At 43.1% G+C, this 24,696-nt stretch overlaps 1 protein-coding gene across 2 annotated transcripts in view; it reads left to right on the forward strand.

Moving 5' to 3' along the window:
• Positions 1-24,696, forward strand: part of WASHC1 (WASH complex subunit 1) — a 1,004,726-nt gene that overhangs the window by 820,506 nt on the left and 159,524 nt on the right. For both annotated transcript variants that reach the window (XM_044087615.1, XM_044087616.1), the window contains exon 7: positions 12,453-12,657. In XM_044087615.1, the coding sequence (XP_043943550.1) occupies positions 12,453-12,657 (205 nt within the window). The remainder of the gene's footprint in view (positions 1-12,452; positions 12,658-24,696) is intronic.

A 24,696-nucleotide genomic window follows, 5' to 3' on the forward strand; every position in this document is an offset into this window, starting at 1 on the left:
CTTGAGTCTTCCTGTCATACCAGACCTTTTTGTGCTGTTGGTCTCCTGCCAGGTTTTCCTGGGCCAAGCCCATGAGCTCCCTAAGCCTTGTCCTGAGGTTTAGGACAAATGCCACAACAGACTCCTTGTGAGATTCACACTCACCCTCCCAGTCATCATGAATCAAATCCAAGGGGCCCCCTCACCCTATGCCCATAACAGCAACTCAAAGGGTGAAAAACCTGTGGATTCCTGGGGTACCTCTCTGTATGCAAACAGCAGATGGGGCAAATATTTGTTCCGCTCTCTGGTAATCTGGAATGCAAATGCCCTTAGCATAGTCTTTATTGTAGAGTTTAACCTCTCCACAAGACCATTAGTCTGGGGGTGGTAGGGGTGGGTCTTTAGGTGCTTCACCACACAGCACTCCCACAGACAAGCCAGCAGGTCTGACATGAAATGTACACCTCTGTCAATTGGTATTTCTCTCAGGAAACCTACCCTGCTGAAAATCTCTAACAAAGCATTTGCCACCTTCTCTACCTTGATGGAGGACAGACACACCAACTCTGGGTATCTAGTAGCATAATTTACTACCACTAGGATGTATTTATTCCCTGTGGAACTTGCGGTATTCAGAGGCCCTACAATATCCATAGCTGCCCTTTGAAATGGCTCCTCAGTCACAGGCAAAGGTATCAAAGGAGCTTTGACCTTGTCTCCTGCCTTGCCTACTTTTTGGCACTGCTCACAGGTCCTGCAGTACCCTGTTGCATCCCTTACAATCCCAGGCCAATAAAAGTTCTGCATAATATGTCTCTTGGTACAATTTATGCCCAGATGATCTGCAAAAGGAATGTAATGGGCTATGGCTAGAACTGCCAGATGGTAGGCTCTGGCACTACCAACTGCTGTACTTTACCCTCAAGCCCTTCCTCAGGGGTCCACTCTCTATACAGTAACCCTTTGTTCCCGTATACAGACTCCCCTTTTCCATGAGAATCAGGTGCCTCCTTAGCTACCTCCCTCAAGCCTCGTAATATAAGATCCGAGAGCTGACCCTGTCTCAATTCTACCTTTGTGAACCCTCCCAGCTCCCCTTCCACAGGAAGTCTGGTATCTTCTGACAGCGATGCCTTACTGTCAGCCTGGGTACTACCACTCCCATCTGCTCTTGCAGTTATCCTGTTCAAGGAAACATCAGTACCGATCAACAGCTGTGGCTCACCTTCAGGGTCATTGCTACAGTGTAGTGCCCCCCTGAAATAGCCACATCACCAGCCCTGGCTTCAGGTGTGGGGTCTGTCAGGGTCTCCACCAGGCTACCAGACACATATGCCTGTCTCCAAGTCTGACTGCATGTAACTACATGCACACAAGGTACTGCATTATCAAAATAATTCCCTATCAAGACATCTGCAGGGATATCCTCAAACTCCCCAACTTGTTTGCTTTCTTCCCAGAACCCTTCCAGTCAAGGTAAACCCTGTCAGAGGTATTTGTAATGGGATCCCTCCTAAAGCTCTGACTGGAGTGGATTGCCCAAGCAAGTAGTGCTCCTCCTTAACCACTGCAAGCTTCACAATGGTTATGTCAGAGGCTTTCTCTCTTAGCAGTGTCCTGTTTTCCATCTAGTAAGATAGTGTACACACTCCGGTGATAGTTTGGTACCCTTGTTGTCTCCAGACAACTTACCATTGGCATACTGTCATTTCCACTTGCTGGCTCTCCCATCTTTGTTCCCCACCTTTCTTCCGTGGACATGTTTGTATGCTACCTGTCCCCTCTGGTTACATTTAAAACATCTAAACCTTGATCCTGGCCATGTACCTGAACTAGTGGCTTCCCCTGTTACTGGTGGACTCTGTTGGGGTGGCTTAGGCTGCCCACCATGTATTTCCTTATATCCATGTGCAGCGCTGGTTATCCCCTTCTTATGCAGTGGTGCCCTGCTTGCTAAGTAGAGGTCCCCTTTTCTCCCCAGCTCATCTGCAGAGTTACATTTCTGGTCTTTCAACCAGATTCTCATGTCTTCAGGCAAAGTGCTAAGGGTTTGTTCCCTCCCCAAAAGGTCTGCCAGCCTTTCAGATCACCCACTTATAAAAATAAGTGCTTAACTCAACAATATAATCACATACACTTTCATCTTTCTTACGTTTTTACTCACAAAACTTTTTTCTGTAATCTTCAGGTGTGAACTTAAAACATTCCAATAAACATTGTTTAACCTCGTCGTATTTTGAACAGTCAGTATCAGCCAATTTAGAAACCGCAGTTACAGCTTTACCATGGAGTAAGGGGGTCAGGAACCATACCCAGAGCCCTTGGTCAACATCATATTGTCTGCATACTCTTTCAGATATATGAATAAAACTATCAAAATTATCACCTTTATATTGTGGAAGAAATTTACTGACCTTCTTTGCTTCTGGGATTCAGTTATCCCCTTCCCCATTACCTCCATGTTCCTGTTGAAGAGTCAGCTTGTCCCTTTCATATTGACACTGCTTCTCATTTTCTTCAGCCTCCAAACGACACAGTCTCACATTTTCTTCAACCTACAAAAGCCTCAGTCTCTCTGCCCATTGTAATTCCATGCGTTTTGCCTCCTGTTCAAGTGTGTTTAACTCCAGATGGGTTTTTAAGCCCCCTTGAGGAAAACTTGAACTGTCATGTTTCTGAGGGCTGCACATCCCCATTGCCAGACTGGTTGGCCTTCTGGTTGCTGGTCTATGCTGCAACTGAGATTTATGCTGAAATCATTTCCTCTTTAGTCAGGTTGGCATGCACCAATCTTTTGGATTTGCATATCTTAGCCATCTGGTTCACTGTCAGCTTGCATAATCTTCTGCTGACATCTTTGCCTGCTTTCCCTGACTAAACTAAACTAACAAAAACAAATACAACTTTTGTGAAAAATGAAACTGTATGTTTACATTATGACTGCTGAGAGTACACACACCTATTGTGACAACTGCTTCCAGGCTACAGAAGTTCAATTAATATCCACACCACTGCTCACCAATACATGACATCCCTCCTCTGGGCCAGTAATCAAGGAGCCTCATTCCTCACCACTGACAAAAGTGGGAAATGTTCACTTTGAATGAAAATGGATACACGCAGTAGTTTCAGATGCAGTTCTCTGCACCAAGCACAGTTTCCCTTAAGACCACACAGGGAGCACAAGTCCTGGGGTTGGGTTTTCCTCTCCAGGTTCCAAATCTCACTGTAGAAATCAGTGCTCTATGTCCCTGATCCAAGTAGCTGACACACACACACACTTTTTTTAAAAAACCTTTATTGAATTATCATTTATGACATACACTCTTTGAGATTTGGTTTTCACACACACACACACACACACACACACACACACACACACACACACACACACACACAGACGCACACACACAAACACACCTAGGAAAGGCTGGCACAGATTTACCAGTTATACCACCTCCACCCAGACTATAAGGTAGATTCACTGCCACCAGACAGCTACTTTAAGGCTCTTATCAAGGTACCCAGTTACTCTTTGTAAAATTAGTACTTAAACAAGTGGTAGTATTAACCAAGCATCAAGACTTTCAGGAGTATGAAGCCACAATGCCACCAAACAAATGCAAGTATTCTCAAAGAGAAACTACTTTCTAAAAGAACACCCACAATGAAAGGTTTAGATATATTTAATAATAAATAATAAAGCAGCAATTTACAATAAACACCAGAGTTTCAGTTCACAGGAAATATGAAAAATAACACAGCTGGAACGATTCAAACACATACAGAATAACAATATAACTAGTCTTACTATGTTTTCCTAACTGACTAAAGAATTACTATTCCCTGGTTACTTACTAAAATAAGGCAGGATGAAGTGGGTGAGTGGTCTTGTCAGTTCCAAAACAGAGTGCTGAGTGTCAACTGTCACATCTCTCACTAGTATCTAAATAAAATTTCAGTGCTGGCTACAGAATGACATCACATCTGGTCACCTGATTCCGTGGTTCCCACACTACCCCCCTTTTAGAAGCTGAGCCAGGATCTAGCACAGATGTGTCACAATACACACCTAGGACTTTGCTAAAACTTATTCCAGCATCTGGAGACTGTAAAACAATTCCAGCCCTTTCATTCTTTCTGCAGAGACTAACCAGCTATTCGCTGGCACCCCAGGGTAGTAATTAGTTCACTACTAAGGACAATAAGAGCGCAAGATTCCAGCCCAGACATTGCATCTCTGGCTGCATTGAGGCCTGCGAGATAGTCTTTATGGCCTAAACCAAGTCATTTAATTCAAGCTATTTTTCTTAAGGTTAACTGGGCTGAGCTTAATCCTTTCCCTTCCAGCATCCTCTGTTAACATATGTACACTTCATCAGTTACACTACAATCTGACGCACAGGTATATTGCTTTTCTGTCCAGCAGGACCTACTTTTGATACATTTTTTAACAGAAGCATCTGTACAAATCAGTTTGATATCCAAATGACATAAAATTATTTACAAAGCTCCAGCTAGTTATGCTGACGTGTTACACATGCCCTGCTCTACTTTCTCAGGCATAGCTGGCACTACCCCATGTCATCACAACCAGGTCATCCATATGACCACTGGGGTGCTAACATCTCTGACCTGGTCCTCACAAACATGGGGGAATGTTGCTTATCCCTGCACCCCCCCCCCCCAAGACCTGCCCCAGTGTAATGTCCTCATTAGTCAGGTTAGACTATAAAACTGTCTTCTGTGAAATAGAAATTAAACCTGGGACACTAGTTAACCTTGGAACTTTAAAGAATTATTTTAAGGCTAATTTCCTACTATTATTAAGTGACACTGTAGCAAAATTCTAAGCCCCACCCCCTCCAATCTCTGAGAACGCTGCTGCCTATGCAGAACTGTTCACAAAAACCCTGTATAATCATGTAAATAGCTGCATAGAAACAGCTGTACCTACCAGAAGTAAGCATAGGAGAACCTCAGAAAACAAGCTATCCAGATGGAATCTCAAAGTCAGTGAGTTATGCAACAAAAGAAAGTCATGTCCCAGTAGTAGGAAGGACTGTGCCCAGCAAGGTAACAACTCCCTCCTCAATCTAAACAAGCAAGTCAGAGGTCTAATCAAGTCTATTAAAGACAAATTCGAGGTAAAAATATCTTCCCAGACAGTGGACAACCACAATGTTTTCTTCAGCTATGTCCACAACCTCAAAGGCAACACACAACAATGTGCTGATTTAATTGTGAATGAAGCCACCTGTACTGAGCTAGAGGATATAGCAAATCCACTGGCCGACAAATTTAGCTCCAGTTATAACACTCCCTCTCCCACCCAGTCTTCCCTCAGCAAATATCTTCAACCATAACTCCAGCTATCACTAGGGAGCGAGTCCTCCAGATGGGCCTCTGTAATATCCCAGGATGCCTCCTAAGTAGCATGAAACATGACCTGTTAGACCACTAGAATCAAGTGCTAGCCTTCAAACAGACTTTGTGCCAAGTTAATGAAAAACTCCCAACTGTTATTCCTCTGCACAAGGGGGGGGTATCAGTGGACCCAGGAAACAACAGACCCATAAGTCTGACTAGTCTGATATGTAAAGCCATGGAAAGAATAATCATGGAAATAAACAATGACAAAAGAAACCTACAGACATTGGGTCCAACCCAGTTAGGTTTCATCAAGGGCAGGTCATACCTACTCAAACTGGTGGACTTCTTTGAGAAGGTCACTGAAGCTATGGACAAGGACAAAGGGGTGCACACTGCCTACCTCAACCTGTATGTTTGTTTTTTGAGTGTCTCACTGCTATTTTTCTGCTGTATTAAACATTCTCTAGGGTTTCCCGCTGAAATTGGGGTAGCTAGTAGCTGTAACATAGTTCAGATACAGGTTTGCTGCATCTGGGTCTGTTTGTAGTGGCTGTTTGTTTTGAGCACATTTTTCAGGCCTTCTTTAATTGGAAAGGGCCCTTCTGCACTCTAGTGAGAGAGGTGTGCAGATTGGAACCTGTCTGGTGAAGGGAGGTTGGTCTAGGGATTGGAGTAAGCATCCTCAGTGGTCCTTTTGAACCTTTTTAAAGTTTCTTTTCAAGTTTTTAGCTTCTGGTATTTAAGCTCTGCATTTGAGCAGTGTTTGCGTGATGCACCATAGCTAGACAGATAAATTCAACAATTTTTCCCTTAGATATAGCTATAGCACATCAGTGTAGCCCTCATCCTTAGTACTGCTAGTGAGCTGTAACTTATTAAATTACCAAAAAAAAAAAATAAAAAAATAACCCCAAAAATATCATCCACTGAGCTCCTCCTTGATTGATCCTGAAAAACCCTACTTAGTGATACCAGTTCTTGAACCTAGCATTATGGACAGTCAGTTGGACTACCCTTGTTTCTCCTGCCACCCTTGTTGACTTCAGTCTCCTGAGGCAGTGTACCAATTGCCTCATGTACACAGACATTCCTCTACTAATAACTCACTCTAGTACAGAGTGTCAGAGATCTACACAAAGAATCTTGAATCCATTCTCTCTCGCACTCAGAACAGTAACATGGAAGAGGTTGTCAACCCACCCACCACTACACATGTACATAGTACCACTACTCATACACATGGTATGCATCAAACACAAAAATCAGCATACTCGCAGGTTCTCTCAAAAAACTTACTGAAGCATTAGAGACTTTCAGAACACAAGACTGCTACAAATAACACAGTTCCCACAGCACCCATAACACATAGCAACGTCAGTGTCTCAACTACCAAGCCTATAAGGCATAACACTCAAAAACCAAATCATCTTGTCATTGGAGACTCAATAGTGAGACACATGGATGGCCCACTCATCAGGTTGGACAAGGAGAAAGTCACGGTCAGCTGCCTGTCCATTGCCAGCATTTATCAGATCATGCATGCACTCGGGTCTCTCAGTATCAAGTACCATTATGACCCTGTCATAACTCATGTTGGAGTGAACGACCTGTGACGTACCTCACTGGACTATATGAAGAGAGACATAATTGACCTCACTGAGTATGTGTCCAGGGTAGGTATGTCCCTAGCCTTTTGCAGCATACCACCATCACCTAGAATGATGCCACAGTATCAACGTAAAAATATTAATTTCAGTAATTGGCTTAGTTTGTGGTGTCATTCAAAGGCTCCCGTTTCTGTCAGCCTGGAAAGCCATGGTTGACCAACCTCGCTGCTTTGCCAGAGACCGTTTTCAACTGGCAGCTCTAAGGTTTCAGCTGCTGGCAAAGGCTCTTGCCTCCCCATAGTGACTTTTTTTTATGCAAGGTCTCGAAAACAAGCTTACCGACATGAAATGTGATGATCATAACAAAAATAAGGGTCATGCTGCTAAACACTGAGAGCTTAAACCAAAAACTGCACACCCTGGAAGCACTTCTATCACTAGAAGATGTAGATGTTTGTGCAGTCACAGAAACCTAGTTCAGGGCCTCAGAGAGTACCCCAGCCTTGCAAGGCTACAATGCCTTCCACAACTTCAGACTGCAAAATGAATGTGTGAGAACCTAAGGAGGTGATGTTTCTATCTATATTAGAGATAAATTCACCTCCTGTCTAGTTAGACTGGGCAACTCCATGGAGTTACAACAAGTTCAGGTTACGGTGGGTAAGACCCCCCATTCAAATCATAGCCAGTTATAGATCCCCCTCCATGAGTCATGACGCACATGAAGCCTAATTGACCAAACTGAAGACAATCCAGTTATTACAGAACAATCTAGTTATGGGGGATTTCATTTATCCCACCATCAACTGGGAAACCTGTGCTATCCTTAACTCGCTAGTTCAAAAGTTCCTTGACTTTGTTAACTCAGATGCCCTGGAACAAGTCGTTCATACCCTGACAAGAGGAACAAGCATACTAGATCTGGTGCTCACTAACATGTCAATCAGATGCACTGCCACAACTGTCGGATCCTCATTAATTAAATCTGACCACAAGTCAGTCACCTTCAAGTTAACACTAACACCAGAACTCACAAGGGTGAAATCAGACTAAAAAACTTCACCACAGCAATCTATACCCTCCTAGGTGAAGGCATAAATCCATTCCAAGCCCTACTCCTAGCTGGAAGTAGTAACTAGAAAGAAGCTTACACTAAAGCCCTGTACGGTCACTTGCATATGTGTAGAGATTCAGCTGTACCAGATAGAATCAAAGCCAGAGCCTCAAGTAAAAACAAGCCACCATGGTGGACATCCAGCATCAACAAACTTTACAATATATGCAAAAAGTTGCTGTCCAGGAAAACAAAGGCAAGGCCCGAACAGTGGAAAAGCACCCTCCTCAGCCTCAGCAGGCAAATAAGACACCTTATCAAATCCTCTATGGGCTTCTTTGAGAAACATTTAGCAAACACAGCCAAGGATGACCATAAGGCCTTTTACAGCTACATACATAGCTTAAAAGGTAGGACCCAAGCATGTGCAGATCTAGTGACCAATGGTATAACACATACTGACCCCACAGCGATAGCAAAGCTGCTAGCAGATAGGTTTGGTGAAAATTTCACTTCCTTATCCCCTCCAGACCTATCACAAACCTTCCCCCATACTCCCCACCCACCCTACATATCTGAAGAGCAGGACATCAAAGCCTAGACCAAGGCAAAAAAACACAGCCTCTGTGGGACTAGACGGCATCCCAGGCTGTCTTCTAAAACATGAACTAGCATCACCATTACTTACCCTTTCCAGTCATAGTCTAATAACCACAGGCTTTGTTCCTGCGAAATGGAGAACAGCAGCAGTTATTCCCCTCCACGAAGGTGTGCTAGCAACAGACCCAGGGAATTACAGACCCAAAAGCCTGACCAGCCTCATTGGTAAGGCTATAGAAAGTAAGGCTATAGAAAGTATCATTATGGACCTCAAAAATAAAGACATAAGCGACCTCCAAACCTGAATCCCATCCAGTTCGACTTCGTCAAGGGCAGATCCTGCCTGTTAAATCTGGTGTACTACTTCAAAAATGTGGCCAGGGCCATTGATGAGGGCAAATCTGTGCACTCAGCATACCTCTACTTGGCAGAGGCTTTCGACACATACCCACACTCGGGCATTCCCGATAAACTTAGCAAACTGAATCTAAACCCCTTTGTTGTAAGATGGGTTGCTAACTGACAAACAAACAAGACACACACTATTAAAGTGGGTGACTCCACATCAACCAGCAGACCTGTTACCAGTGGGGTGCCACAGAGGTCAATGCTGGGTCCCCTACTATTTGGTATATTCTTCTCAGAAGTTCAGGTCAAAACTAAGGGGTTATGGCTGACCAGGTTTGCAGATGACTGCAAACTGGGTGCAATTATTGAATCCCCAAACAATGTCAGTATGCTCCAGGAGGGTCTTATGGAGACCAACAACTGGTGTTTTACTCATGGTCTCAAACTGAGTGCAAGAAAATGAATCATCATCCCCTTTGGCACAAACAATGTCCCTTCACACCATCAAATCAACAACAGTACTCTAAATACCCATGAAGTGGTAAGGGACCTGAGATCACAAGTTGACTGTGACCTTAACTTGAACCACCAGGGGTCTACTGCAGTAAGGAAGACTTTCTGTGTAGCACAGCTGATTAGTAAAGGCATTGCCTCAAGACCAAAAGAAGTTACAACCCCCTCTGTACTCGGTACTAATCTGTCCCATAATTGAGTATAACACCCCATTCAGCATGTACTGTATAAAGCACCTGCAGCAATTGGTGAGACCACAGAGGTTTCTAACAAAGAAGATTAAGGGACTCCAGCACGTACCATGCACAGACCAACTAAAGTTCCTGCCCCTATACTCTGTATCATATAGACTTCTTAGGGGAGACATGCCTGACTTAGCCATCTCAGACCGAAACCTTATGAAATATCTGGATATCCGTAAATCAAACAGGACTAGAGCTACCCATTCCAGGAACCTAAATATGGCCTGGGACTTGAAAAGAACATGCTGGAGGGACAGATTCGAAACATAGGACCTCTATGACACTGTTCAAGAGGAACCCGGATGAGTGGATGGGGCATCGTAAATTCTTACCAGGGATGGTGCCCGCAACCCTCCTGGACAATGGGCAGTCATTACTAATGCAGTCTTGGGTACTGACTAGCATTTATGTGGCGTTACATTGAGATGAAATGGCTAGACTTGAAATGACCTCCAGGTCGATAGCCTTGTAATCTCCTATGATCCTGTGATCAAGTGATCTTAAGTTACAGGGACTACTTTAAACATTATTTCTTTATTAGTTGGGAATAACCTTTCTGGTGGATGTCAGTGAGGAATTAATGGTGAAAGCTTTACTGTGCATATAAAAAACATGAAATATGCACCATCTTTGATGCAGTATGGGGTTTACTGTGAAAAGTAACTGCTTAAATGTTTAATTTCATAACTTTCTGTGTACAAGTGGCTGGACTGCACCCCCAGCAACTAGTGTAAATCCTGTTTAGCTGGTGAGAGTTTGCTTAACTTCATCCACTGTACTGATTCTCAATAAATGAAAACTAGTGCCTGCTGCTAAGTCTGTGTTCATAACAAGTCCCTTAACATTTTAATTTTCAGTGTTTTAACCTGAAATTCTTAATAAAGCTCTTCATATAACACCACAATTGTTTGTGTGTCATTACTAAGATGCAGAAAAAAACTTATCTCTGTTAGGGTGTTCATTTAGTCACAGCCTGTATCACTGATGCTGCTCCTAATACCTTTTATGTAGAGGAGCTGTGGTTACCTGCTGCCCTTCATACACCTTTTATGTAGAGGGACTGTGGTTACCTGCTGCCCCACTCATACACCCTTTATGTAGAGGAGCTGTGGTTACCTGCTGCCCTTCATACACCTTTTATGTAGAGGGACTGTGGTTACCTGCTGCCCCACTCATACACCCTTTATGTAGAGGAGCTGTGGTTACCTGCTGCCCTTCATACACCCTTTATGTAGAGGAGCTGTGGTTACCGGTTACCTGCTGTACTTCATACACCCTTTGTGCAGAGGGGCTGTGGTTACCTGCTGCCCTTCATACACCTTTTATGTAGAGGGGCTGTGGTTACCTGCTGCCCTTCATACACCCTTTATGTAGAGGGGCTGTGGTTACCTGCTGCCCTTCATACACCCTTTATGCAGAAGGGCTGTCCTTACTGCTCCCCTTTGTTTATTATCACTACCTCTGGAATTGCCCAACCTCATAGGGTAACTGGAATCTCATTCACTTTAACAACCTTGACTAAATGTGTTTTTACAGCAATTATCAACAAGTAAATTAACAGTTACCTATTTATGTATCATTCTAAAAGGATAATTTGACTTTGCTATGCAGAAAGAAAAATAACTTTCTCGGTATGATCGCAAAGGTGGTCATAAAAGAATGGCGATAATTTAAGTAACTGGTAAAAGACCTCAGTTTTGAGCACTTGATTTTTAGAATTCCACTTTATATTGTAGAGTCCAGTTGACATTTATAGCTAATCTTTCATAGCATCTCTCATAGTAAACATCTTTATTTGCAGAAGCTAAGAAGCATTCTGTTTTGCATCCTTACATTTCTACCCCTTTCTCCAAAACAAGCACTGTACAACAAAATCTATGGAATACAATGGATAATTACCATCTTTGTTGCCTCATCATCACCAGTCTTTATTTCTATACTCCATTTTCTGAGTAGATCAGCATTTGGCATCAGCAAATGCTCCTTTTTAATTATCTGCTTACTATCACTTCATTGCTCACAAATTTCCTCTGTACTGTAGCCAAATACTATGTTTGCATTAATGGGTTCACTGCTTTACTGCTGCTTGCAGTGCAGCAGAATAACTTGTATGTTACTAATACCAGAGAAAAGACTGCTAGAATGACCTGTCCTTGTGAAAAATGAAACTGCCCTTTATGTTTTATGTATATTAAATTTCTGAAGAATAACAGCTATTAAAGTAATGACTGTATATTAAAAGGTAGATAGAAAAATGCTTCATCATTTTTAGAAGTGAGTTTTTAGAAGTGTTTCTCACCAATTCACTGCACTTATAAACAGAGTGCCATATACTGTTGTTTTTCCTGGTGATATTTTTTCCCTTTTTGGCATGCAGGCATAGCATGATCTGGCTATACCTTGAACTGTAGTGTGACACTGAAACAATCAATGCCCAAGCAAATGCATTATGGCTGTAAAAGTGGTTGAAGTAAAGGAATATGTGGTTCTGAAAAGTAAAATGAACTTGGTTGTTGATTAGCTAGGTTATATGAGAAGAAAAGAATATAGGTGGCGTAATCTGTCCCTTTTCTATTGTCATTCGTTTTGCTTAATGTATTAATTTCCTCAGGTGATTTGCTTTCTGCTTTTTCCAAAAATATTATATTAATAATTTTCTCCTTAAGAACTGCTATTTTAATAATTTCCTATCGTTATGGAAGCTGCTAAATAATTCATCTTCATTTTTTCCAGACTACTGAGAATTATTTCTACGTGCCTAATCTGGGGGACGTTCCAGAAATTGATGTACCATCTTACCTGCCAGACCTTCCTGGTATTGCTGATGACCTCATGTACAGCGCTGACCTGGGTCCAGGTATTGCACCATCTGTACCAGCGAGCAGTATACCAGAGCTGCCCGCCTTCAGTATAGAGCCATCTGAACCCAATGGTCCAGGTATGGAGCATTTGTTATTGAATGTGTAGTTACCAAAGTACTAACATTAAACATAAATGTAGAGAAATGCTCTTTGGAAAGGGATTTGGTCTTCTTTTAAAAAAAAAACAAAAAAAAAACCTTGTAATAGTAAAAAACAAATTCATCTTTGATCAGGTATCGCACCAATGGGAGTTGTGCAGACTTTGCATGTTTTGTGATACTGTTAGCGTTAATTAGGTACTGAGTGTGCTAGAGATGAATATAACTTGTGTATGTTTGCACAGCATATGTTATACGCATCTTGTTACAAAAATAAATGTTCTGCACTTGTCATAATGATAGATCTGCATGATCACCAACCATCTTTTCCAACCAGAGCAGGACTAAGGTCAAGGGACTTAGGCAGCTTAGAAAGTGACATTTTCGAAGGCTGTTACTTATAATGCTTAACTGTCCTTAACTGCTTCTTCAGATTATTGGAATGCTTCTCAAAAGTGAAGTACATACATAAAACAAAGAACAAACTACTTAAAATATGACCTTGTGACCTCATCTACCTAAGGCAGGGAGAAGGAGTGTGGGTATGCTGAAGATTTATGATAATTTGCAGGTGTGTCATAATGGTAAGTGTATGCTGAAGAAAATGTATGATGATCTGCAGGTCTTTCATAATGGTAAGTATGTGACATAATCCAGTCCATTGTCTTCCACCAGTAGAGTAGAGTGGAAACTCATCCTTCTGAGTGACATCATGAAAGTGTTCCTCAGGTGAGTACGGCCCTGAAGGAAATGCTGGACCGCAAGATCATATACGCTAGTGATGTCTTGCAAAAGTATGCAAAGGAGGCCTTGCTGCAGCTGTACAGAAACATGTATGGATGCAGTTTTCAAAAAGACCTGAGAGGTAGACACTACTCTAGTTCATAGGTCGGTACTAGGCTATCAGCCCTAGGGCCTATACAAGCCTAGCCATAATTCCCTGGCTATTTCTTCCCACACTATTTACTTCCCTGGACCCCTGTCTAGCAGGGCAACTGATGTGATCCCCGGGGTGAATTTCCTTTCTCCCATCCAGTCATCAAGGTTCCTTTTGAAGAGGGCCAAAGAGGTGCTCTGCTTGACATGTATGGGCAGTCTATTCCAGAGTCTGAGGAGTCTCTGGGTCAGGAACCTATCCCTCCAGCATGTTTTGTTTATTGTGATGACAAGATTTAGATCCCTGGAGTGTGTGGCTCTGAGGGATTGGGATTTCTTTAAGTGTAGCATGTCCAGCAGCTCTGGGTTTGACATGGCCTTGTATGTTAAGCAGAGATCGCCTCAGAGTAGACAATATGCGACAGAGTTGTATGTACTGTAGGATTAGCAGGCATATGCCTATTGTACTTTGAATATCAAATATTAATACAGTCTGAAAGCAGTCTTTCTTGATAAAATCTCATCTGGTCACATAGATACAGATAGTGTAAAAGCTGAATCTTCTTTATTAGAGTACTTGGAGAAAACATATGCAGATTTATAGACTGGTTTAGATTTGTTTTAGTGGCTGCCATGAGCATAAAAGATGTGCTTGTGTACAAGGCCACTATCTTTTTATGGAACACCAAGTAAGGAGGTTTGACAGACAGTGCTGTCAACTCTAAAATTCTCATTACTGAAGTTAGTTATCAAAAAGAGAGTTTTCCAACATCATTATTTATGCCCACCTTTGAGGCAGGCTCAAAAAGCAGTAGAGTTGATGGTTAGCTAGCTTTTCCAACATCAAGCTCAGATAGCAAGGTGAAGATAATTTTATTAAAGGAAGGACGTATTTGGAATATAGATTCATAGATGTTTACCAGGCTAATGACCACAAGGGACTTTTTAAGCCTAGCCATGCATCCTAAATCTCTGACAAGTTCTGATACCCTTGATAAGTGTAAGCTTGGGCCTGGAAGATTAAACAATTACAGGTTACCTGTGTCCATTAGACATAGGTGCCAAACCAGGGATGAATTTCTGGTTTCCCATCCAATTGTCCAAGTTGCACTTGGACTGAGTTAGGGAGGAACTCTGCTTCACATAGATGGGGAGCTTGTTCCATAGACAAGTTAGTCTCTGGGATACATACCTATCTCTCCAGCAGGTCCTATTTATACTCCTGAGAAATGTTTTACAGATCTTCAGTGAAGAAGCAGAAGACTTTCCAAGTGAAAACTGTGAGTGGCAGCAAGATGAGCCTTGATAGAGGAATAACTTACACTTGTGCTGAGGATCTGAGGCAGGCAGTCAGAAATTATTTGGATCTGGCCCCTGAGAGATGGCATAAGTGGGAGAATAATCCACTGGCTGTTGTACGTCTTTCTTTTATTGGTTCTCTGGACAGAAGTAAGGAAATGGACAATCCCAGGAAGGTGTGCAACGTCACTGGCCATTTTTCCATTGCCAGAAGTCATGTGGTTTGATGAAAGGAATGAAGATCAGGGTGGGGCCTGCTGGGTGGGTGAGTCAGCAGGGTTCTTTAGGGTCTCAATCATGGAGGCCTTTCCAAATGTGAAGGCTAAAGTACAGTGAACCACACTGGTCAAGGTCAGAACAGAGCTATAAGATTGACTTTGAACTTGTATGCCTTAACTTTATGAAAAAATGTAGTAAGGGGAAGTAGGAGAAGGCTGTTTTTTAACAAAAGCATCACTTGGCCATTCCCTTGGATGAGGGATTAGGGAAAGAAGATGCTGCACTTAGAGATGATTGGAGATACAGAGAGGTCACAGCAGGGTATCCCCCAGCAATGGAAATGGATAATCACTAGTGCAGCAGCATCAACTGAACTTGTTCTGTAGCAAATTTGTTTCCTAGGAATATGGGTAGCTGTTAGAAAGCTCTGCATTGACAAAGCTCAATATTATACCCTTATTGCTTCTTAATGTAACAGGATAGGAGTGAGTACCTTCTTATTTTTGGTGTACCATACCACAGCCAGGTTGTTGGTGTGATTGGCAGTGACCGTGTGGAGAAGTGAATACTGAAGGACCTACAGGGTGAGGAGGATGGCCCTCCTCTCCAAAATATTGGTGGTCAGGCTAACTGACTGCTGTTTGTGACCATGTACTGAATTGTACCCTCGACAGTGCATCCACCCACCCAGGGCAGAGGTTTCTGTGATGACAGCCATTACAGGAGAGGGAAGGTGGAAGGGGCTTTCTAAAGTAAAGGATAGCAGTATTAAGTTATCATTCTAAATCTGTAAATGCTCTCAGAACACCTGGAGGTTCTTACCACTGAGCTTTCAGGGTCTGCTGTAGGACCAACCTTTGAAATGGGATATGACACAAAATAAATGTGTTGCTATGATCATCCCCAGTGTCCTGGGATACAGAGTTGCCAAGTCTCTCTGAGAGTAGAGGAGGTAGAACACAATCATCTAAATAGGAAGAATCCTGTCTTGTAGAAGACTGGCTTTGCAGGATCGAGTGTCTAGAATGCATCTGATGAATGCGAGAGTCAATGACGGCTCTATCTGGGATTTTGTGGTATTCACTGTCATTCCAAAGGACTGAAGTTAAATGGAGTAGATTCCTACGCTGAAAACTCATATTTCTACAGTAAGACTAGCCAGAAGTCAATCATCCAAGTAAGGAAACACATTGACCCCTTGCAACTTGTTTTACTCTAATAATTGACATCCAGTTGCTGAACACTTGGGGGGGGGGTGAGTTGAGGTTGAATGTAAGTACTTGAATCTGGCAATAAATGGCTGCTAACTACAAATGGAAAAACCTTTGGACTCTTTGGTAACCTTTATTTGGTAGCAGTTCTCTAGAAATCCAAAGAGCTCATAAAGTCTCCTCCTGCTACGCAGGGATGGATTGACTGCACTGTGACCACCCAGAGTTTTAATTTATGGCATAAATTCATTGGGGCCATTGAGATTCAAAATCTGCTTGAGGTCCTTGTTCTTTCTGGCATCTAAAAAGAACTTGAAGTAAAATATCTGGATCCTTTCTGTTCTGGTGGAACCTCTTGGATGGCTGTTTTTTGAAGGAGGTTGAATGCCTCTTTTTTGTCTGCAGTCTTTTGACTTTGTGGGCTATCAGATAAAGGAAGACTATTTGGCTGGGTCAGAGCATGGAATGGGATGTATATAGTCATCTAAATCCACTTGACCCAGATGGTAGCCATCCTCACTTGCAGAGACTTCTGGAAGTTTGCTGTTGCCCCAGAAGTGGAACCACAGTACCCTTGATTCTGCTAATTACCTTTGCCGTTTGGATGAAGTCTGTTCTACAAGTTCCCACGGCTATGTTGGTTTCTGCCAGAACACTGGCTTCTTGATTGGTATCGACCTCACTAATGCCATTGCTGACTTGATCTCTTGTGCGTCCTGGAAAAAGGGTATTGTGAAGTTGCAAACTCAACAGCAACAGTGATAACCCCTCCCCCTTGTTCTCACTGTCCTCCAGTTTCTGTTTCACTTTTGGTCCAAATAAGTTAGATCAGTCTAATGGGGCATTGTGGAAAGATATGCCAAACTTCTCTGGGACATCTGTAAGGTGCTTCCAGGAAAGTCACTGCATGGCCACGCTGATACCCACTGCCCTCATTGTACCATTGATGGCGTTATGAGCCAACATGAAATGAGATTAGAGATAAATGAAATAGTATTTGCCTATGAATATAGTTATTTTGAGGTAATTTCCTATTAGCTATTCCACCTGAACCATCTTATCTGCAAGCTGTTGCTGGAACATTAGCACAGGTGAGAACTAGTTGTCCTGGACTGCTAATCTGTGGGATGGTCTGCAGCACTGTGCATTGTAGCACCCTTCGTAAGGGCTCCCACTGCCACAGTGTAGTCAGTGACAGTAGATTGAACCCAACTGCATCAGTCCTTGGGTACAGGATCTTATCTGGTACTCTTCTAATAACAGGTGCCACAACATTAGGGCTCTCTCCAAGCTTCCTTGATGAAAAGAATGACCATCCTTTTAGCCAGAGGAACCACTAAGTAAGACACTAAGGGGAGAGACTAAAATGCCTTGTAAAAGATCCATTATGGAAACATAGTGGGGTCAGTGGGCCATCCCCCTCCTTCTAATCATTTCCAAAATTTCCCCAAACTTGGACTCATCTAGGCAGTGCTGAGGAACCAGCTCTGCCTATATTAGAGTTTGCTGGTGTGGAAGACTGCAAAGGAGTGCCCATACGCTTCCTCTTGCGAGCATGCTTCCTTCATTTCTGTGGAGAGGAAGATTCTAAGGAGGAAGACAAAGGAGCTGAGGTATAGCCAGATTGTCTGTACTGGTCTTGTCATCTCATCCTGTATCTTTCTGGTGAGTGAATGAGTGGTTGCAAGAGCAGAAGAGAGAAGATCCCAGGCTGAGAGCTGTTCAGTAGAAGGTGCCAGAGGGACCCCGTGCAAAGTAGAATGCAACATGGAAGTTATGGTCACCATTGACAATGTGCTCGAAATCAGGGGGCATTGGCACTGAATAATCAGTGTCAGTACCAGTGCCAACACACTAGTCAGTGCTGAAGGGCCAACATGTCCATTTTCACCAAAAGATCCCATGGGACAGAGTTCATTAGCACCACTGCCCTTGGGACTGAAAGCTTGAAGAGTATGAAACACAAAGTGGGACTGAAGGCACCAGCATCAAAATCTATTCTGAAAAACCCAACCCCAACACTAGGGACTGAGAGGATACTTCTTTGTGCCTCTTCTGGTCTTCCGACTTCAGATGTTCCTAAGAAGCACAAGGATAAGGACTGCAACAGGCTTAGGGTCAAATTAACTGATGATGTCTCTGTTAAGTTGGTTGTCGGCCCAGCAGTAGTCAGTGAGGTGCTTTCATTGCCCCTGCAGTCTGCGGATGTTCAGCATCAGGCATCGGTAGAGGCCTCTTCTGAGCCCTCCATGCCGCAGGCTTCCACTTCATCTTCTGACCCTTTGCCAGTTGCCGCCTCTGATGGATCCGGAGCCACTAAGCAGGCGCTGGCTTCTGAGGCCTCTTTTCTCCACCCGGAGACCAGATCCAGATCGATGACCTTGGTTCAGACTTCTGCAGTGGCCTCCTGAGTCCCTCCGGCTTTCTAGCAGGCCTTCCAGCCGTAAATCTACTCCACAGCAGGTGCCGGCCTCCCCTCTAATGCCTCAGTCTCAGATGATAAAGATGGCTAGTGATCTCTTGACCCTTATCAGGTGCTCTCAGCCACCTCCTTCTAAGAGGGCTAGGGAATTGTCACCTGAAGTGTTGTCTGCCTCAGACTCTGAGGTTTCTAGCACTTCTGCTGATGAAGAGGGAAACTCTCAACTTTTTTCTGGTTTTGAGGATTCTGATGCAGAAGACTCCATCCCATCTGCCTTCCCTCCAGAAGATTTTTCTTTTGGAGATACTCTGAATACTCTTAGGGAGCATTTCAAATGGGAAAGTCATGACTACCCACAGTCTAAAAAATGGATTAGGGAATTCCTGGATTTGCCACAGCATAAGCCTTTGGCTATCCCTCCGGTTTTGGAAGTTGTTGATGTTTTCATGGAGAATTCTTTGACTCCTAATTCTGCTCCTCCTGCTCCTAGAAAGCCTGAGAGGTATTATAGAGTTCCTGATTCTCATCAGTTCCTTTTTAAGAATTCTACTGCTGATCCAGAGATTAGTTCTCAGGGCCCTAAAGGTGTTAAAGCCACGGTTGCTAAAAATCCTGTTCCTTCTGACAGGGATTCCAGGGCCTTAGATAGATGGGTAAAAAGGGTTATACTTCTTCCACCCTAGCTATTAGGTCTGTTAATTGTCTTTTTATATGCTTAAGTATCAACAGCATATGGTGGAGGCCATTAAGGCTAAAATTGCTGGTGTTCCTTCCCTGATGGAGAGTAAAGACATGCAAGATTTATTGAATTCTGCCACTCTTGTCGCTAAGCATTCTCTACATTCTGGTTTTGACACGGAGGCTTCTTGCAGGGCAGCTGCTACTGGTTCTGTTATTAGAAGACATGCTTGGCTCAGGGAACAGCCCCTTTTTGAACCTGTCAATTCTAAATTACTGGATGTACCTTTGCATAAGGACAATCTTTTTGGTAGCAAAGCAGAAGTGTTAAAAAAGTTGGAGGAAAAGGCTAAATCCGTGCAAACTGTTAAGGATATTCTGCAAGTTCAGCCTCCTCGTTTTATTAGGCATTACCCTTGTAAGAAATGGACTTTTCCTGACCCTAGTAAACAGGGTTGCACTAGGCCTAGGGATTACAGGTCTTCTAGGGGGCAGACTTCCACCCCTCAAAAGGCTAAGCACTGACAGGCTTCCTCTTCAGAATCGGGGACTTCTAAGCAAACTTCCCAAAGCAAGCATTCCCAATGACTCCGGCCTTCTCCTGCTTGCCCCTGCGGGCCCAGGGTTTCCTTTGGGAGGAAGGTTAGTCTTTTTTGCAGATGTCTGGTACACCATCACAGATGACAAATGGGTGCTCAAAATAGTATCCCAAGGCTACAAGTTCTCTTTTCACACCTTCTCGGTCCACCAAGGATACCCAGATATCCTCCCTCATGAAAGGGCAGAAGCAGAAAAACATGTTTCTTCTTTGCTAAACCTGGGAGCAATAGAACCAGTTCATGCACTACAGATAGGCCAGGGTTTTTACTCAAGACTTTTCCTGGTTCCCAAAAAAGGGGGCACCTGGCACCCTATTCTGGATTTGTCCATTCTGAACACTTTTCTGGTGATTCCCAGGTTCAAAATGCTCACTCTTCAGCAGTTGCTGCCAGTGCTGGCCAAAGATTCCTGGCTAGTGACTTTGGATCTCAAAAAAGCTTATCTGCACATCCCAATAAGGGAATGCTGCAGGCAGTTTCTTGCTTCAGGGTGGGAAACAGGCACTTCCAATTTTCTGCACTGCCCTTTGGCTTATCTACTGCTACCAGAGTTTTTACAAAATGCCTGGCACCAGTCATTGCTTTTTGCAGACAAAGAAATATTCAAATTTACCCTTACTTGGACGACTGTCTTATTCAGGCAAACTCTCCAGAGCAACTTCTATAGGATTTTGACTTTGTAAAGAACCTTCTCACCTCTTTGGGATACACTATCAACAAAAAGAAGTCGAAATTGGTACCCACCAGGGAGATTGTATTCCTGGGAGCCACCCAGATGGTATCCCTCCCTCAAGAGAAACAAATGGATCTTTCGAATTACTTAAGAATTTGGCAGGCATGACCCAGCTCTCTCTGCAAGGCAATTCCTGCAATCCCTGGGATTCATGGCTTCTTGTATTCTGATGATTCCATATGCCAGACTGCATATGAGGAAAATACAATGGTACCTCAAAAACCTTTGGTGTCAACACTCAGGATTTAGACTTGATTCTTCCTCTGATTCCCTGCCTGCAGACGGAGTTCCTTTGGTGGGTGACAGCCTGTGCACAGAACAAAGGCCTGCCTTTCTGTCCACCTCCTGCCAGCCAGACTGTCACCACAGATGCCTCGGATTATACTTGGGGAGCACATCTAGAGGGCAGATGCATTCAGGGGATTTGAAACTATCAACAGGTTCATTTGCACATAAATCTGAAGAAATTGATGGCAGTCCAGCAGGCCTTGATGGCTTTCAAGCATCTTCTCTCTCCTGGTACTCTTCTAGTCAGGACAGACAACACTACAATCATGTGGTACATCAACAAGCAGGGAGGGACTCACTCTTACCCCCTGTGCAGGCAAAGCATGATACTATGGTCCATGGCAGCTTCCATGGGCATTCATCTGATAGCTCAGTTTCTTCCAGGAAGGCTCAACACCTTGGCAGACTGGTTGAGCAGGCAGGTCCTGGATCCTCATAAGTGGCAACTAAACAAGACCATCTTCTTTTGCATCATACAGCGTTGAGGCACTCCCCAGGTGGATCTCTTCTCATCTCCGACCAACCACCTTCTTCCAACCTTTTGAACCAGGGATCATCACGACAAAGCTTGGGAAGTGGATGCTCTGTCCTTCCCCTGGGCACAGCTCTCAATCTATGCATTCCCTCCTTCTTCCCAGAGTGTCGTTAAAGATAAGGGACAAAATCCAGGGGCCATCATCATAGCTCCAGACTGACCCAGGCAACATTGGTATCCACTACTTCGCAGTCTCTCCCAGTCACAGCCTTGGCATCTTCCCCTAATACCAGATCTCTTGGTTCAGGAGGGGGAAAATTCTGCATCTTCATCTTCAGACTCTGCATTTGGCAGCCTGGCTCATAATTTAAACCTTTTTCAACAGGTAGTTGAGGTCCTTCATGAGGCCAGGAGGCCTAATACTAGGTAATCTTATGCGGATAAGTGGGAACATTTTTCCATTTGGCTGCAAACTAGAAGGGAAGACCCTTATAAACCTACTCTTCCTCTTATTCCTGACCATCTGGCAGGCTTGCTTAATGGTGGTCTTTCCTTTTCTTCTATCAAGATTCATGCTTCAGCTCTTTCTGCTCATTGTTCCTTTGAGCAACCAATTTTCTCTTATCCCTTGATAAAACAGTTCCTCAGGGGAGCTAGCAATTTAAAACCTCCCAGAAGGGCTCCTACTCCTTCTTGGGATCTTAACTTTGTACTTGAGAAACTTACTCTGCCTCCTTTTGAACCAGCTTCCTTGGCAGATTTGAAGTTTCTCTCTTGGAAAACGGTCTTTCTCTTGGCTATTACTTCAGCTAGAAGAGTTTCTGAGCTGCAGGCCTTAATGGCAGTAGAGCCTTTTATCATCTTCCATGTGGATCGGGTTTCTCTTTGAACTAATCCCTCTTTTATGCCTATGGTGGTTTCTAGCCTGTCTCTTAACCAGTCTATCCACCTGCCTACTCCTCAGAATAAAGGAGAAAGGTTACTGCATTCCCTGGATGTGCATAGACAGCTTAGATTTTACCTGGACAGGACTAAACCTTTTCGAATGTCAGATCAGTTGTTGGTCAGTTTTGCTACTGGAGCTCAGGGTAAAGCTATTTCTAAACAGACCATTTCTAAGTGGATTGCTCATTGTATTCACTTGTGTTACTTAGAGCATGGCAAGGTTCCTCCTAAGAGTATTAGGACCCATTCTACTAGAGCAGCCCCTCTACCTCAGCAGCTTTTTTAAGAGGTGTACCTACTAGGGACATCCTGGAAGCGGCTACTTGGACTTATGTCTACACTTTCACAAAGCATTACAATTTGCCCTTGTTTTCTAAGTCCAGGGCTGGTTTTGCCACTGCAGTTTTGCAGGGCATCCTTACCAACCCTTAAACAGTGGGTGTTTCCTCCTCCCTTTTATTTTTTCCTGGGCTTTGGGAATCAACCCATTTTGTAAGGACAGCAACAGTGAAACACGATGAACATAGTACAGTTGTGTACACTTACCATAAGTGTAGATGTTCGAGTGTATTCACTGTTGCAGTCCTAGTCCCCCCTTTCCATCCCCACTTTTTTCCTAGGGCACAGACTGGATTTTTCTAGTCTAACCTTTTTTGGGGGCTCCTAACAGTTAAGGCAAGAAAAACTGAGGAAATGGCGTTGGCTGCCTTCCTTTATTCCTGACGTTAGGCTTAGGCCGAAGGCAGCCGACATCATATACCAAGGACTTTGGTATTCTGGCCGACTGTGGGCTACCGGGAGCCGAATAACCCATTTTGTAAGGACTGCAACAGTGAATACACTCGAACAGCTACATTTATGGTAAGTGTACACAACTGTACTTTTTTTTTCCTTGCATATTTTCTGATCTACTGGTAGGACTTCAAAGCTGGTTTTCTTCTGCATGTTATTAGTAAGCAGAAGTGGAGAAAATGTCAGACAGCATATGACATGTAACAGCAGTACTGTCAGTTTGTGCTTGACTAAAAGGTATGAGCTTTCGGTCTGTCAGATAAAGAAATATTAGAAATAATTGCAGCTGACAGCTGTTTGATGTAGTAAAACTCCCATCAGTCTCTGATGAGTGGACGTTAAGTGGAGGTGTGCATCTTAGACTTGCCGTGGCACATTTTGTGTTAGTACCTTAAATGCTTTGTATAGATTTTATGTATGTATTTTGTTGGTGAACAAAAAATGTTGCTTAGAAATTATCTAACACAAATGCAGTAATTAACATCCAATGTTGGACTGGCTGGCAGGTGGTGTTTTTTTTTTTTTTTTTTTTTTTGAATGGTAGGAATCTTAATTGCAGTTGTACTGAAACTGTCTATAGCTGATGTTACTTGCAAAATAACCAAGATCATTAAACTTCCAGAGAGTTGCTAAACATATTTGACTAAATGCCAGGAAGTGAAATGCATTTGCTTAAAAGTTTTTTTTAAATGATGGGTCCTAATTGCATTTTTATGTATTCATTTGCTTAACTAGTACATGAATTGCAATAACAATAAATATGCAAATCAGATGAAATAAGTTTACTTCACAGCAATCATTAGTATATCCATAAGATCTGTTGTGTATGTTTCTGTGTTTTTCTGCATCTGTCTGCATTATTAATGAGACTGCATTCTTATGTAATGTATTAGCGTGATGTCTGTTTATTCATGTTACTGTACCTGTTTCATTTGCTTTCTTATCTTATGCATTTGCCAGTACTCCTAATTAGTCCCCTACCCCCAAAATAAAATAAATACATGCATACAAATATATCTTTATAAATACAGTTTATCCCAAAAATAGCCATATACAGTTACATTTAAAGGAAGCAGAGACATAGTGAGGTAACCTGCTGAGCAGGCATTAGTTTATCATTTGTGTAACTTGAAAGCATTTGAAAATATTAAATATTTGTATTTGTGTCATTGTCAAGGTAACTTTTTTGTATGCCTTTTTGGCCACAAGTGCCTGCCAAGCAGTGACCCTCCCACCACTGATCACACCTGTTTGTACCTATTTGAGGACAAAAGTCAGTGGAGGTATGGCTATCATCCTTCCACCCTCATGGAACTTTTCTGGGTTTTGGCCATAGCATACAAAGGCCTACTACTCTTCCTTTCCCTGTGTGCGTACCTGCTCTTCACATTTATATAGATAACATCGACAGTCACAGAAACAATTCTTGGAAGGGACATATGCAGGATGGCACAGTGGTGCAGCGGTCAGCATTGTCACCT

The sequence above is a fragment of the Protopterus annectens genome, chromosome 11.part0 (genome assembly GCF_019279795.1).
Source record: "Protopterus annectens isolate FY-2018-M chromosome 11.part0, PAN1.0, whole genome shotgun sequence".
Lineage (NCBI taxonomy): Eukaryota > Metazoa > Chordata > Ceratodontiformes > Protopteridae > Protopterus > Protopterus annectens.